The sequence below is a fragment of the Somniosus microcephalus genome, chromosome 3 (assembly GCF_052327205.1).
Source record: "Somniosus microcephalus isolate GS21.2 chromosome 3, FLI_Smic_1.0, whole genome shotgun sequence".
Taxonomy (NCBI): domain Eukaryota; kingdom Metazoa; phylum Chordata; class Chondrichthyes; order Squaliformes; family Somniosidae; genus Somniosus; species Somniosus microcephalus.
Genome location: NC_140989.1, coordinates 26,010,643 through 26,026,781, shown reverse-complemented (window position 1 = coordinate 26,026,781; position 16,139 = coordinate 26,010,643). Strand labels below are relative to the sequence as shown.

The 16,139-nt window shown below is 46.3% G+C and overlaps 1 protein-coding gene across 2 annotated transcripts in view; it reads left to right on the top strand.

Moving 5' to 3' along the window:
• wdr27 (WD repeat domain 27) overlaps positions 1–16,139 on the top strand; it is a 608,079-nt gene that overhangs the window by 268,426 nt on the left and 323,514 nt on the right. For both annotated transcript variants that reach the window (XM_085979531.1, XM_085979524.1), the window contains exon 23: positions 11,979–12,081. In XM_085979531.1, the coding sequence (XP_085835657.1) occupies positions 11,979–12,081 (103 nt within the window). The remainder of the gene's footprint in view (positions 1–11,978; positions 12,082–16,139) is intronic.

The following is a 16,139-nucleotide window of genomic DNA, read 5'->3' as shown; positions in this document are numbered from 1 at the left end:
CTCTGTGCAGTGCTTGTCAGTGTTTGCAGCACCTCAATGCTATAGAACACTGACAGCACAAATGTCAAAATAAAGTTGGCCATGGTCCCTTTAAGGAAACTGGCTGATGACGCGTCATCAAATGACGTCACCAGACCCGCTTCCTCTAATTGGCCGGCAAACGCGCTGGGCAGGCTTAACAAGCCCAATCTAGGGAAATTCATTTCAGAGGCCGGGATGGAGACAGCAGCGGGATCGGGATCCACCGAGGTCAGCAAAATCGAGGCCCTTATTTTTTACACAAAACCTCTGAGTGCTTTTGCACTCTACATTTGGTTAAAGGACAGGTGATTTAATTGTCAGTTATTGGGATCAATGCTGGAGGGCAACGCCAGGCACAATCCCATATAATTACACTATAATCCCGCAAGTTGAAAAATGTAGCTAATGTCTCTAGCAGGATTGGGATTTACTTGAGAATGTTTATGTTTCCCGTAAAATGCTGTTTATTTTTTCTCTTGAGAGCTGATTAGCTGATTAAGGCTGTTGCCCCAAATACATTTCATACTCGGGAAACCCCACGCATTGGCTCAGCCCTATCTAAATCATCTATTAGTCCAACACTATGTAAGTCGATTGCATGCCTGAAGAGACTATCACAGAAACACAAGATAAACACAGATGAGAAAGATCCTTCAGCCCACCTTGGCTCGTTTAGAAAAATCTGCACCCTTTGCATCCCAGAATCCGAATGCCTCAAATAACTCCAGGGCTTATGCCTCCCCGATCCTTTCTAAGAGCTCACGGAATTGGGGGTAATAGGATAGAGAATTGGCTAACTAACAGAAAGCAGAGAGTCGGGATAAATGGGTAATTTTCCGGTTGGCAAACGGTAACTAGTGGGGTGCCACAGGGATCGGTGCTGGGGCCTCAACTATTTACAATCTACATTAATGACTTGGATGAAGGGACCGAGTGTAATGTAGCCAAGTTTGCAGATGATACAAAGATGGGTGGGAAAGCAAGTTGTGCAGAGGACTCAAAAAACCTGCAAAGGAATATAGACAGGCTAAGTGAGTGGGCAAACATTTGGCAGATGGAGTATAATGTGGGAAAGTGCGAGGTTGTCCACTTTGGCAGGAAAAATAAAAAAGCAAATTATTATTTAAATGGGGAGAGAGATTACAAAATGCTACAGTTCAGAGGGACCTGGGGGTCCTTGTGCATGAAATACAAAAAGTTATCATGCAGGTACAGCAAGTAATCAAAAAGGCAAATGGAATGTTGGCCTTTATTTCAAAGGGGTTGGAGTATAAAAGCAGGGAAGTCCTGCTACAACTGTACAGGGTATTGGTGAGACCACACCTTGAGTACTGCGTACAGTTTTGGTCTACTTATTTAAGGAAGAATATACTTACATTGGAGGCAGTTCAGAGACGATTCACTAGGTTAATTCCAGAGATGAGGGGGTTGACTTATGAGGAAAGGTTGAGCAGGTTGGGCCTATACTCATTGGAATTTAGAAGAATGAGAGGTGATCTTATTGAAACGTATAAGATACTGAGGGGGCTCGACAAGGTAGATGCAGAGAGGATGTTTCCCCTCGTGGGGAAATCTAGAACGTGGGGGCACAGTTTTAGAATAAAGGGTCGCCCTTTTAGAACTGAAATGAGGAGGAATTTCTTCTCTCAGAGGGTGGTAAATCTCTGGAATTCTCTGCCCCAGAGAGCTGTGGAGGCCGGGTCATTAAATACATTTAAGGTGGAGATAGACAGATTTTTGCAAGATCAGGGGTTATGGGGAGCGGGCAGGGAAGTGGCTTTGAGCCCAAGATCAGCCATGATCTTATTGAATGGCGGAGCAGGCTCGAGGGGCCGAGTGGCCTATTCCTGCTCCTAGTTCTTATGTTCTATTCTATGTGGTGATCACTTTTTGTATGAAGAACTTACACATGTCAGTCCTAAGTTTGCCATTTGGTAATTTGAACCTGAAGAAAAAAGGACTTGCATTTATATAGCGCCTTTCACGACCACCGGACGTCTCAAATGAAGTACTTTTTGATGTGTACTTTACAGCCAATGAAGTACTTTTTGACGTGTAGTCACTGTTGTAAAGTAGGAAACGCGGCAGCCAATTTGCACACAGCAAGCTCCCACAAACAGCAATGTGATAATGACCAGATAATCTGTGTTAGTGATGTTGATTGAGGGATAAATATTGGCCAGGACACCAGGGATAACTCCTCTGCCCTTCTTCGAAATAGTGCCGTGGGATCTTTTATGTCCACCTGAGAGAGCAGGCGGGGCCTCGGTTTAACGTCTCATCTGAATGGCGGCACCTCCGACAGTGCAGTGCTCCCTCAGTACTGCACTGAAGTGTCTAGTGTGCTCAAGTCGCTGGAGTGGGACTTGAACCCACAACCCTTCTGACTCAGAGGCGAGGGTGCTACCAACTGGACCACAGCTGACCTGAAGTAACATTGCCTTTTAAAAATCCCTCACCCAAAGTACGCCTGAAAGACGTCAAACCCAATATGAGGACCAGGCCATTTTTCAGACGTCCCTAGTGGACGCCTAAAACAACCATTAGGCCCCTTGCCTATGTAAGTGAGGGGCTTAACGCCTGTTTTAGGCCCCCTCGCCGAAATTGGACAGGATTTGGAGGCGCGACAGGAGGCGGCAGCTTGCTCAAGTAGGCCCAATTTCGGGGCTCCGGGTTGTGGAGCGTGTTTTGTGCACGGCGCCCATTTCAGGCCTGAAAATGGGCCTAAAGGAATTTCCACCCTATAATGTGGTTAAAGTCTTTGGTTGGGTGAGAGGGAAATTATCCAATTGGCACAAGGTAAGAGTTACTGCTGGCAGAGAATGGCCAAAGTCTCTGTTGCTGTTATTTGCCAGGCCTCATGCTGAAAGCAGTAATTTACAATTTTAATTTTCCACCAGTAGTTTTCAGTCATTTTAATAGCTGAATTGAGAGATATCGTGACAGAAAGGGGAAGGTGGGTTGTCCAGCTCAGTATGAAGTCTAGGCCGCATGAGAAAAAGTTTTAAAACTTTTTTTTTTAAGACCAGTGATTTTTCCTACATAACAACAGCTGTTCAAAGTAGTTAATTGTATGTAAAGCACTTTGAGACATTTCTGAGAGACATTATATAAACGTAAATCTTTTTAACCAATTATAAGTAAATCCATAACTGGACTCTTGCCTCGCTAATGATAGCTCTCCGACTGCGCCCCAGAGAGAACACAATTTTGAACAACTATTAAGCCCCGATTTTCAGAGTCTGGCAAAATTGGGACTGCACTCACACACAGTGCCGGCATGCCAATGCTGGCAGCAGCGAGATCCAGCCTCTCCAAATGTTGTCCCTCCCCTTTATTTGAACAGATTCCCTGCACATGGTAAATGTGCATAGGTGAGCAGGCCTGCCAGCTGGTTGGCTGCAAGTCACAAATTTGGATGAGTCAGCAGCTCTTAAAGGACGACTGCTCACCCTTAAAGAGGAAGTTACCTGTGATTGTTCAGCGGAAGGGAGCGACTGATTTGGAAGTGTTACATGCGTAAAAGATCCCTGCCTTCAGATACCTTGGAGGTGTTGCTGCAGGAAGTGCAGCAAAGCAGGCTGGTCTATATGGTGCTGAAGAACAGACTTGGATGCAGGTTGCTGAGTGAGTGAATGCAGTCTTCCAGGTCCACTATAACTGGGAGAAAATGAGAAAAAAAGCTCAGTGATATCATAAGAGGTGCCAAGCTAAGTGTAGGCACCTTTGTACACATGCATACTCTTCATAGCTGACACGGACATGCGTGCTAACCTGGAAAACTAAGAAATATAAGCACAAAAGGATTGTGTTACCTTGGTTTTGAAGACCCAATTATCAGGGCTCAAGTTAGATGTCCCCTGCTATAAAACATTCTCAATGATTTAATGACACGTGCACAATTACAAGTTAACTGAACATCAGAAGAAGGCAGACATAAAAATGTATATGGACACCACAGGTCTTGAAGAGGCCGTCACCAAAAAGGTAGCTTTTACTTGAATGTGGAGCCAGGAGGAGCAGGGCCGCTCCTCCCGGCTCTACAGCATTTCTGAAGATTGCGGCCGGTCCCTGCTCGGCCCCCTCCTGATCGTTTTTCCTCCCTATCACTCCCCTCACTCCCGATCGCCCTCACTCCCAATCACCCCCTTCCCTACCTCACGATCGCCTCCCTCCCTCCTAACCTCCTCCCACCCTCCCTCCTTCCTGATCGCTCCCTCCCTCCTCCCTGATCGTCCCCTCCCTCCCATTTGCGCCCCCCTCCCTACCTCCTGATCGCTCCCCTCCCTCCTTCCCGACCTCCCTTTCGAGTGCCTCGCCTTTCTCTCACCCCCCAGACCTACCTGAGGGCTGCTGCTGGGGAGGCAGCTGGCTCACCTTCGTCCCCGTGGAACCGGCGAGCTGCTTCTGGACGGCCAGTTGGTGTCCGCAGCTCACCGGCAATATGCTGATGAGGCCTGTGGCCGAATTTCCGTTGAGCCGTAGGCCTCTAACACACCTAGCACATTGCCAATTTCAGGCCTGAAAATAAACCAGTGAGAAAGAAAGACTCTAAGAGAAGGATGAACCATCTGTGGCTAACTATGGAAGTAAAGGATGGTATCAAATTGAAAACAAAAGCATACAATGTTGCGAAGAATAGTGAAAAGCCAGAGGATTGGAACATTTTAAAAAACCAGCAAAGGACGACTAAAAAAATGATAAAGCGAGAGAAGATAGCTTATGAGAGTAAGCTAGCAAGAAAAATATAAAAACAGACAGTAAGAGCTTCTACAGGTATATAAAAAGGAAGAGAGTAGCTAAAGTAAACGTTGGTCCCCTAGAGGATGAGTCTGGGGAATTAATCATGGGAAACAGGGACATAACGGAGACTTTGAACAAATATTTTGTATCGGTCTTCATGGTAGAAGACACTAAAAGCATCCCAATAATGGATAATCAAGGGGCTATTGGGGTGGGGGGGGGAACTTAAAACAATCACTATCACTAGAGAGAAAGTACTAGGCAAACTAACGGGACTAAAGTCCCCTGGACCCGATGGCCTGCATCCTAGGGGGCGATTTTCACAGCCCAGATGAGGTGGGTATGGAGGCGGGACTGCCGGAAAAGTGGCAGAATTTGGGGGCGGGTGGCAAACCCGCCCCCAACCCGCCTCCGTGCTCTCTTGCCAGGAGGCGGGAAGCCGTCCCGCCCTGGGTCCCGTCTCCTTGGAGGCGGAAAGGGATTAAAGCCTATTAACTGCCTGTTAACAGGTAGATAACAGACAGAAAATAGGATTATCCCCATTTTTGTCCCAAAGTGCAGGCTTCCCGACCTGGGGGAACCACGCTAGGGTGTAGGAGGTGAGCAGTGGGTCTGCGGGGGTTGGAGGGGTCTGAAAGTGCGATGTAGAGGTGAGTGATGGGTGCAAGAGTGGACGGTAAGTATGTGAGGTGAGTGTAAAGTGTTAGAAAATGTTAACTTACCGTTGTTTCTTCCTACAGCCTTCAGCCGCTGTGGAGCCGGAGTCCCCGACATCTGCATTGTAGAGATCACAGACTGGCTGCTGCATCCTCCGATCCAACAGCCAGCTGATTTCTGCAAAGTAGAAAGGTTTGATGAGTCCTGAACACAAGCACTCATCAAACTACACAGACTGTCACTGTTTGACAGCTTCACAGAGCTGTCAAACGATGACATTTCTTCTTTCAAAAGTTCTTGACAGATGACACGTCACACGTTGACGTGGTCTGCAACTGGCTTCGCCCCAATTGGCCTGCTAAGCCTGCCGGGCGGGCTTAACAAGGTCAATCAGGGAAAAATCTGCTGGTTGGCCAGAAGCTGATGGAGGCGGGACTGAAACCCGGCAAGTGGAAGTCCCACTTCCAAAAGCTTCCCATTCAGAAAATCACCCCCCTAGAGTCTTAAAAGAGATGGCTGCAGAGATAGTGGATGCATTGGTTGTAATCTACCAAAATTCCCTGGATTCTGGAGAGGTCCCAGCGGACTGGAAAACCACAAATGTAACGCTCCTATTTAAGAAAGGAGGGAGACAGAAAGCAGGCAACTAACGACCAGTTAGCCTAACATCTGTCATTGGGAAAATGCTGGAGTCCATCATTAAGGAAGTGATAGCAGGACATTTAGAAAATCATAATATAGTCAAGCAGAGTCAGCATGGTTTTATGAAAGGGAAATCATGTTTGACAAATTTGCTGGAATTCTTTGAGGATGTAACAAGCAGGGTGGATAAAGGGGAACCAGTAGATGTCGTGTATTTGGATTTCCAGAAGGCATTCACTAAGGTGCCACATAAAAGGTTACTGCACAAGATAAGAGCTCACGGGGTTGGGGGTAATATATTAGCATGGATAGAGGATTGACTAACTAACAGAAAACAGAGTCATAGAGTTATACAGCACAGAAAGAAGCCCTTCGGCCCATCGTGTCCGCGCGGCCATCAAGCCCTGTCTATTCTAATCCCATTTTCCAGCACTTGGTCCGTAGCCTTGTATGCTATGGCATTTCAAGTGCTCATCTAAATGCTTCTTGAATGTTGTGAGGGTTCCTGCCTCTACCACCCTTTCAGGCAGTGAGTTCCAGATTCCAACTACCCTCTGGGCGAAAAAGTTTTTCCTCAAATCCCCACTAAACCTCCTGCCCCTTACCTTTAAACTATGCCACCTGGTTATTGACCCCTCTACTAAGGGGAAATGTTCCTTTCTATCTACCCTATCTATGCCCCTCATAATTTTGTACACCTCAATCAGGTCCTCCCTCAGCCTTTTCTGCTCTAAGGAAAACAATCCCAGCCTGTCCAGTCTCTCTTCATAGCTGAAACGCTCCAGCCCAGGTAACATCCTGGTGAATCTCCTCTGCACCCTCTCCAATGCAATCACATCCTTCCTATAGTGTGGCGACCAGAACTGCACACAGTATTCCAGCTGTGGCCTAACTAGCGTTTTGTACAGCTCCATCGTAACCTCCCTGCTCTTATATTCTATGCCTCGGCTAATGAAGGCAAGTATCCCATATGCCTTTTTAACCACCTTATCTACCTGTCCTGCTGCCTTCAGGGATCTGTGTACATGCACACCAAGGTCCCTCTGATCCTCTGTCCTTCCTAGGGTCCTACCATTCATTGTGTATTCCCTTGCCTTGTTAGTCCTCCCAAAATGCATCACCTCACACTTTTCAGGGTTAAATTCCATTTGCCACTGTTCTGCCCATCTAACCAATCCGTCTATATCATCCTGTAGCCTGAGGCTTCCCTCCTCGCTATTTACCACTCCAACAATTTTCGTGTCATCTGCGAACTTACTGATCATACCTCCTACATTCATATCTAAATCATTAATGTACACTACAAACAGCAAAGGACCCAGCACCGATCCCTGTGGTACACCACTGGACACAGGCTTCCAGTCACAAAAGCAACCTTCGACCATCACCCTCTGCCTCCTGCCACTAAGCCAATTTTGGATCCAATGTGCCAAATTGCCCTGGATCTCATGGGCTCTTACCTTCTTGACCAGTCTCCCATGTGGGACTTTGTCAAAAGCCTTACTGAAGTCCATGTAGACTACATCAACTGCACTACCCCCATCCACATACCTAGTCACCCCCTTGAAAAATTCAATCATATTGGTTAGACGTGATCTCCCCCTGACAAAGCCATGTTGACTATCCTTGATTAATCCTTGCCTCTCCAAGTGGAGATTAATTCTGTCCCTCAGAATTTTTTTCAATTATTTCCCTACCACTGATGTTAGGCTCACTGGCCTGTAATTCCCTGGTTTATCCCTACTACCCTTCTTGAACAATGGTACTGCGTTAGCTGTTCTCCAGTCCTCTGGCACCTCCCCTGTGGCCAGAGAGGTTCTGAAAATTTATGTCAGAGCCCCTGCAATCTCCTCCCTTGCCTCACACAGCAGCCTGGGATACATCTCATCTGGGCTTGGGGATTTATCCACTTTTAAGCCTGCTAAAACCGCTAGTACCTCCTCCCTCTCAATACTAATTTGTTCAAGTATATCACAATCCCCCTGCCTGATTTCTATGCCTACATTGTCCTTCTCCATAGTGAACACAGATGCAAAATATTCATTTACAACCTCACCTACATCTTCCGACTCTACACACAGATTGCCACTTTGGTCCCTAATGGGCTCTACTCTTTCCCTGGTTATCCTCTTGCCCTTAATATACTTATAAAACACCTTGGGATTTCCTTTATTTTGCCCGCCAGTGTTTTTTCATGCCCCCTCTTCACTCTCCTAATTTCTTTTTTAAGTACCCCCCTGCACTTTCTATACTCCTCTAGGGCTTCCATTGTTTTTAGTCCTTTGTATCTGCCAAAAGCCTCCCTTTTTTTGCTAATCCATTCTTGTATATCATTTGACATCCTGGGTTCCCTGGACCTGTTGGTCCCACCCTTGACCTTTACGGGAACATGTTGGCGCTGTACTCTCTCTATTTCCTTTCTGAATGACTCCCACTGCTCTGATGTGGATTTCCCTATAAGTAGCTGATCCCAGTCCACTTTGGCCAGATCCTGCCATATCATATTAAAATCGGCCTTCCCCCAATTTAGAGAGTAGGGATAAATAGGTCATTTTCAGGTTGGCAAACTGTAACCAGTGGGGTGCCACAGGAATTGGTGCTGGGGCCTCAACTATTTACAATCTATGACTTGGATGAAGGGACTGAGTGTAATGTAGCCAAATTTGCTGATGATACAAAGATAGGTGGGAAAGCAAATTGTGTGGAGGACACAAAGAATCTCCAAAGGGATATACAGGAAACTCTCGTTTAAACGGCACCTAAATATCCGGAATTCTCTATTAATCAGCAAAATTCATTCTCCGAAAACAACACCTCAATAACCGGAAATGTTGCCTAGTCCGAGTCCAAGTCACCTGCGGTGGCCGAGTTAGTCAGTGGGGGTAGTTCTCCAAACTGCCACTGCACGGCTTCTTGGCGCTGTCAGCAGTCATTAAAGAGTTATGGATTACCCTCAACTGGCAGTACTGTACTTAATCAAGCATCTTCCACCATCCATTTAACACAACATTCTGTAGGTGAGTACCCAATTACTGTATACTGCACATTTCTTGATTTTTTAAATTTTTGTTTATTAAAAATAGCCTCGGTAGATAACCCTCTCCGGCATCCGGCATTTTTAATCAACCGGCACCATCCCAATCCCGTCGGTGCTGGATACCAAAGAGTTTCCTGTAGATAGGCTAAGTGAGTGGGCAGAAATCTGGCAGATGGAGTTTAATGTAGGAAAAATAAACTTTGGTAGGAAAAATAAAAAAGCAAATGATTATTTAAATGGGAAGAGATTACAAAATGCTGAGGTACAGAGGGATCTGGAGGTCCTTGTACATGAATCACAAAAAGTTAGCATGCAGGTACAGCAAGTAATTAGGAAGGCAAATGGAATGTTGGCCTTTATTGCAAAGGAAATGGAGTATAAAAGTAGGGAAGACCTGTTACAACTGTGCAGGGCGTTGGTGAGACCACACCTGGAGTACTGCGTACAGTTTTGGTCTCCTTATTTAAGGAAGGATATACTTGCATTGGAGGCAGTTCAGAGAAGGTTCACGAGGTTGGTTCCTGGGATGAAGGGGTTGTCTTATGAAGAAAGGTTGAGCAGGTTGGGCCTATACTCATTGGAGTTTAGAAGAATGAGAGGGGATCTTATTGAAACATATAAGATTCTGAAGGGGCTTGACAGGGTAGATGCAGAGAGGATGTTTCCCCTCGTGGGGGAATCTAGAACTAGGGGGCATAATTTCAGAATAAGGGGAAACACTTTTAAATCAGAAATGAGGAGGAATTTCTTCTCTCAGAGGGTCGTGAATCTTTGGAATTCTCTTCCCCAGAGAGCTGTGGAGGCTGGGTCATTGAATATATTTAAGGTGGAGATGGACAGATTTTTGAATGAAGTGGGAGTCAAGGGTTATGGGGAGCGGGTAGGGAAGTGGAGTTGAGGCCAAGATCAGATCAGCCATGATCTTATTGAATGGTGGAGCAGGCTCGAGGGGCCAAATGACCTACTCCTGCTCCTACGTCTTATGTTCTTATGTTCTTAATTGAGTGTGTAAGCCAATCTATGAGAGTATCTTAAATATGAAGTGCTTGTTAACGAACTTCTTTGACAACACTTTCATGATACAGTTAGAAAATGGGCCTTTGACTTACGGGTGTTTTTCATCATAACAGTTAGACACACAACCAATTTTGAAACCACACAAAAGCACAGCATTGTCTGAGCAACAGATATTTGTTTAGTAAGGAAAAACAAATGTTTCTTAATATTTTATGGATATTTTCTTTCATTGTGTGGTAAAAGATATTTTCCTGGTCTCTATTTATGTCTGTTAGCGTGTGATTGGATAAGTATTTGTGTTCCTGGTAATGTAAAATGATTTGACATGCTCCGATGCAATTTAGTAATACTGGGGCTGAAATTCTGGTCCTGTATGCAGGTGGTGCAGGTACATAGGGCTCAAGGGACTCCTGCTCCTACGTCTTATGTTCTAAGCCGAAACAAATTTCCACCCCATGGATCCTCAAAGTTTGTCCAGAACTGACGTTAGACTAACTAGTCGCTACTTATCCTGTTTAACCTTCACTCCTTTCTTGAACACAGGTATTAATTGGCTACTCTCCAGTCCCAGAGCACAATTTCCATATCTAAGGATGACTGAAAACTTGTGGTCAGAGCCTGTGTTATCTCCCCTCTGATTTCCTTCAATAGCCTGTGGTGCATGCCATCAGGGTCTGATGATTATCTATTTTGAATTCTGCTCATTTTTACAGAATCAATTCCTTTTTTGCAATACCTGCAGTAAGTCCGAAGATATGGCCAAAAGTCTCCACAAGCAAGCTCACTGAGTGATGTCTCTTTAATCAAGTATTTCTGCCTTGATGGACAGGTCCTGGCCAACTGGTTACACGGTGTTGCACATTCTCAGGGACTGATGGGAAGGTGGAAGTACCACAATTTAGAATGGGCGACATCATCCCATCCCACCTCTGCCATTTGCATGTGACTGCCACCGAGAGGGCACTTCTGCAGCGCACCCTGAATCTTTAGGGAATTTACACCCGGGAGCTTCTCTAGCGGAACTTTGGCATAAATCGCCCCTATCAGAAATTCCTGGCCCTGCAAAGGTGCAAATGCTAACATACGCATTTCCCCCAACCCAGGAATTTCAGGGCTACAGATACTAATGTCTTTGTGTATCATTCAGCTTTTTTCATTGTTAACCCTTGCCAGGTCTTAGCCCACCTTTTCTCTTTTCAAATGCTGACGGAGCTATTTCCAGCATTCTCTTGTTTTCATGGAGAGGACATTTATTTTCTGTGCCTACCATGCATGAGTACCTTACATTTCAGCTTTTATGAGAATATTTATCCCTCAGCTGACATAACAAAAAAACAGATTATCTGGTCATTATCACACTGCTGTTTGTGGGAGCTTGCTGTGCGCAATTGGCTGCCATGTTTCCTACATTGCAACAGTGACTACTCTTCAAAAGTACTTCATTGGCTGTAAAGCACTTTGGGACGTTCTGAAGTCATGGAAGGTGCTATATAAATGCAAGTCTTTTTTTTTATTTTGCAAAATGGAGAGGAGCATTAAAAAAATTTGCAGATCGCCGGTGGAATGGCTTACAATGAGCCTGAGGTTGCTCAACTGTGAGCATGCTGCTGTAGAAGGAGGGGAGGGGAGGGAGTACCTCCTTAGTCAAAGAAATTGCAAAGTGTTTATAGGGGGACACAAGCTTGCTAGGCTGTAAAATCCACTTCTTAGCCTTTCTGGTAATCACCTCTCAGGAAAAGTTTCGGTGTTCTAATTAACGAGAAAAACGAGCTCTCAACAGAGCAAAAGGACAAACGTAATCAAAGAGAGAAATATTTGTCAAACTAGTGCAATCCACTGACAGTAAGTGATGTTCTTTCAGATCTGTGCGCCGATACGAAGGGCACCACAACCGTTGCCAACCGTGCGGGATTACCCTGAGCGCCTGCGGGAGATTTCTGGCCACAGGATCTGAAGACAAGTGTGTAAGTAGAGCTTTCCAACAACCCTAACTGCTTCAGCATCATGCTGTTTTCACAGAATGCTTATTGTAATCATGCATGTCATTGATCCAGAGAACGGCATCTGCAGAAGAACCCTGCAAGTGAAACAACAACTTACATTTACATAGCATCTTTCATGTAACAAAACACCCCAAGGTCAGTTTAGATATCATGACCAAATTTTACTAGCGGCAATTTTTAGAAATTAAATAAATCACTTCCCTCATTGTATCCAAAAGCACATAGGGGACGGGGAGGTGATATTTATTCCACTCGCCGGTGATTTTTATGCCAACTTTACTGCCATGCAAATAGCTGCCTGCGCATAAAAGTGAATTAATGCCAGTTCGCAATTTCCATCACTGGCTTTTTATGATGCTGGACTAAAAGCACCAATCTGGGGTGGGTGGTGGTGGGGAAGGGAGGAAGAGGACCCAAATAATCTCAGTCAAGCTGCATTTTCTGATTAGTTGCGGGACACGTGCATTGAGAGGTATAATTCATGCTGCGAGCAAGACTCGACACAGCAATAGTCAAACCTCGCAGAATGTGTCAGAGAAAATAAGTAAGCAAGTGGAGGCATCATGAATAAATCAGCTGTCACCAATAGGGACATGTTGGGAGTGAAATGTGTGATCAAAACGGGTAAGGTAGATCACAAACTCAATTAATCGTATGGAGCTGTGTGAAGAAATTTCTTCTCATCTCAGTCCTGAATGGCCTACCCTTTATCCTGAGGCTGTGGCCCCTGGTTCTAGACTCCCCAGCCAGGGGAAACATTCTCCCAGCATCCACCCTGCTGGAATTCTGCTGGAAAGAACAATGGAGAGGCCCAGGGAAAGAGCTCAGAGTGCAGACCCCACAGTCTCTTCTAAATCGTTGCAAGGAAGCTCAAATCAAAATGAACCTGCAAAGTGCTGCTCAGTACCCAAAACTCCTTCGCACAGCGTTGAATCTCTCCAGAAGTCTCACTCTCTCAGAATACATGGTGCAAAAATGTCGCCGACAAAAAAAGGCAGGAAGCGGCCGCCTTTAAATAGCACTCCCCCAGTCCCTTCCCGACTGCAAAACGGTCCCCTCAACCTGTCATTGCTAGCGGCAGGCGGAAAGGCAGAGGGCGCCACTCAATATCCGGTCCGGGGCGCTACCGGGGCGTTGTATGCTCGACTGATGTCATGATCTGTGGGCACAGGAGATCATGGCGGTAGTGTTTAACACCGCCGCAAAATGTCTGGCCAGTTTCGTGAGTGGCGCAAACATCGTCGCGCCCGGGCACTAGTTGCTTTGAGCCCCATTAGCGCCCTCCTAGGGCGCTAATGGGGAGGCGCAAAGCAACCACATTTTTCCCCCTTGGTGTTCAGAGGGACCTGGGTGTCCTTGTACACGAATCACTGAACGTTAACATGCAGGTACAGCAAGCAATCAGGAAAGCAAATGGTATGTTGGCCTTTATTACAAGAGGATTTGAGTACAGGTAGACTACCCTTTATCCGGACTTCCGAAAACCGAAACCCTCTAAAAACCGAAGGTTTTTTCGTTCAGCGTAAGTCGTGTGTACGACTTACGCTGAACGAAAAAACCTTCGGTTTTTGGAGGGTTCCGGTTGCGGAAGTTCGGATAAAGGGTAAGTTGTGCGCACGACCCCCCGCCGACCCACCAGCCTCGACAACCGCCGACCCCGCCAGCCCTGACAACCGCCGACCCCGCCAGCCCCAACAACCGCCGACCCCGCCAGCCCCGACAACCGCCGACCCCGCCAGCCCCGACAACCGCCGACCCCGCCAGCCCCGACAACCGCCGACCCCCCCGCGGACCCCACCGGCCCCGACAACCGCCGACCCCGCCAGCCCCGACAACCGCCGACCCCCCCGCGGACCCTGCCAGCCCCGACAACCGCCGACCCCGCCAGCCCCGACAACCGCCGACTCCGCCAGCCCCGACAACCGCCGACCCCCCCGCGGACTCCGCCAGCCCCGACAACCGCCGACCCCGCCAGCCCCGACAACCGCCGACCCCCCCCGCGGACCCCGCCAGCCCCGACAACCGCCGACCCCCCCCCGCGTACCCCGCCGGCACCGACCCCGACTGACTTACGCTGAGCGTCAGCGTAAGTCGTGCGCACGCCCCCCCGCCAACCCCCCCGCGGACCCCCGCCGACCCACCTTCCGAAATCCGAAATTCTCCTTTATCCGAAACTCGGCTGGTCCCGAGGTTTTCGGATAAAGGATAGTCTACCTGTATAAGAGTAAAGACGTCTTACTGCAATTATATAGGGCCCTGGTGAGACCCCACCTGGAGTATTGTGTACAGTTTTGGTCTCCTTACCTAAGGAAGGATATACTTGCCATAGAGGGAGTGCAACGAAGGTTCACCAGGCTGGTTCCTGGGATGGGGGGATTGTCCTATGAGGAGAGATTGAGTAGACTAGGCCTATACTCTCTGGAGTTTAGAAGAATGAGAGGTAATCTCATTGAAACATACAAAATTCTTACAGGGCTTGACAGGGTAGATGCGGGGAGGATGTTTCCCCTGGCTGGGGAGTCTAGAACCAGGGGTCACAGTCTCAGAATAAGGGGTCGGCCATTTAGGACTGAGATGAGAAGAAATTTCTTCACTCAGAGGGTGGTGAATCTTTGGAATTCTCTACCCCAGAGGGCTGTGGAGGCTCAGTCGTTGAGTATATTCAAGACAGAGAGCGATAGATTTTTGAATATTGAGAATCAAGGGAAATGAGGATAGTGCAGGAAAGTGGAGATGAGGTAGAAGATCAGCCATGATCTCATTGAATGGCGGAGCAGGCTCAAAGGGCCAAATGGCCGACTCCTGCTCCTATTTCTTATGTTCTTATGTCACCCCATCCATTAAACGTAACGCACAGCGGGAATTAAACCTCATGGCCTGTTGAGAAATGTATGCTTAATGGGTCAGATGGCATTTTTTCAATTGCTCGCTTAAGTTTTTACATCTTGTCATTTTGTGAAAAATGGAAAAGAGTGTTGTAATAGTTTCAATTTAAACATAGTAATAACTGTTGATATATCAACCATGCATGCGACTAACTACCCACTTGGTCAGGCTTTTTGTGTTTGTACTTTGATGGAATGTAATATTTTGAGTACTTTGATCTTTTTATTACAGGAGATCAAGGGGGGAATCGAACTCCTCCAGACTGGCCTCATATATCTTGAAAATGACAGGGAGCTAGCAATATGTGAATCTTTACCTTGTAGCTATTTCACTTTTCTTTTAGCCAAACATCTAAAGCTGTTGTGGGGTGGATTTTCCATGCACTTTACTGAGATTGGTCATTTTAATAACTAGTAAATGTCATAATTCATCTTTACTGAGAGGAGCAGGAGATTTTTGTGAGTAAACCATGCATTAAACTTGGCTTGCTTTTGTGCTTACGGAGTGATAGGATTTCAAACAATTCGAAATGTGGGCAATTAATTTTCCGATTGCACAGTAGATGAAATTCCAAAGAGCAGACTGACACAAACTAGGCGATAAATCAACGGCAGTGGCATTCTAGGCATGCAGCTGGTGAGCCGGGTGGAAAAGATTACTGACTTATAATCTGGACATGAGGAACCAGTACACGCGGATGGAAAGTGGAGCTAAAAAGGAAATTTATGGTATCTTGATTGAATTAAAGAATTCAAGGAATTGAGACATATTTCAATGGTTCAAAGTTTTCAGGTTTCTCTAAATTAGATGGTAAATAACAGTTATGTAACCTTAAAAGTGAAGTAACTGCTCAAAACCAATTATATTTCACAAGCTGGCAATTACTCAAAAGTGTTTAAGATTTTTATTATCGAACGCAGTTCATGTCCACACATCAGGACATGAAGCACACTTTGAAGCACCACCACCGTAACCCCCTTCCTTTAAGATCACAACATACAGTGCAAATCAAAGTATTCCGCACCCCCAGGGATTTCCTGTATCTGGAAAAGATACTACCTTTCGAAGGAACAGACTGATCCTATCAGCTTCTAAGGGGATGATTTCCTCCAGTTCAAAAATAATACATTTAT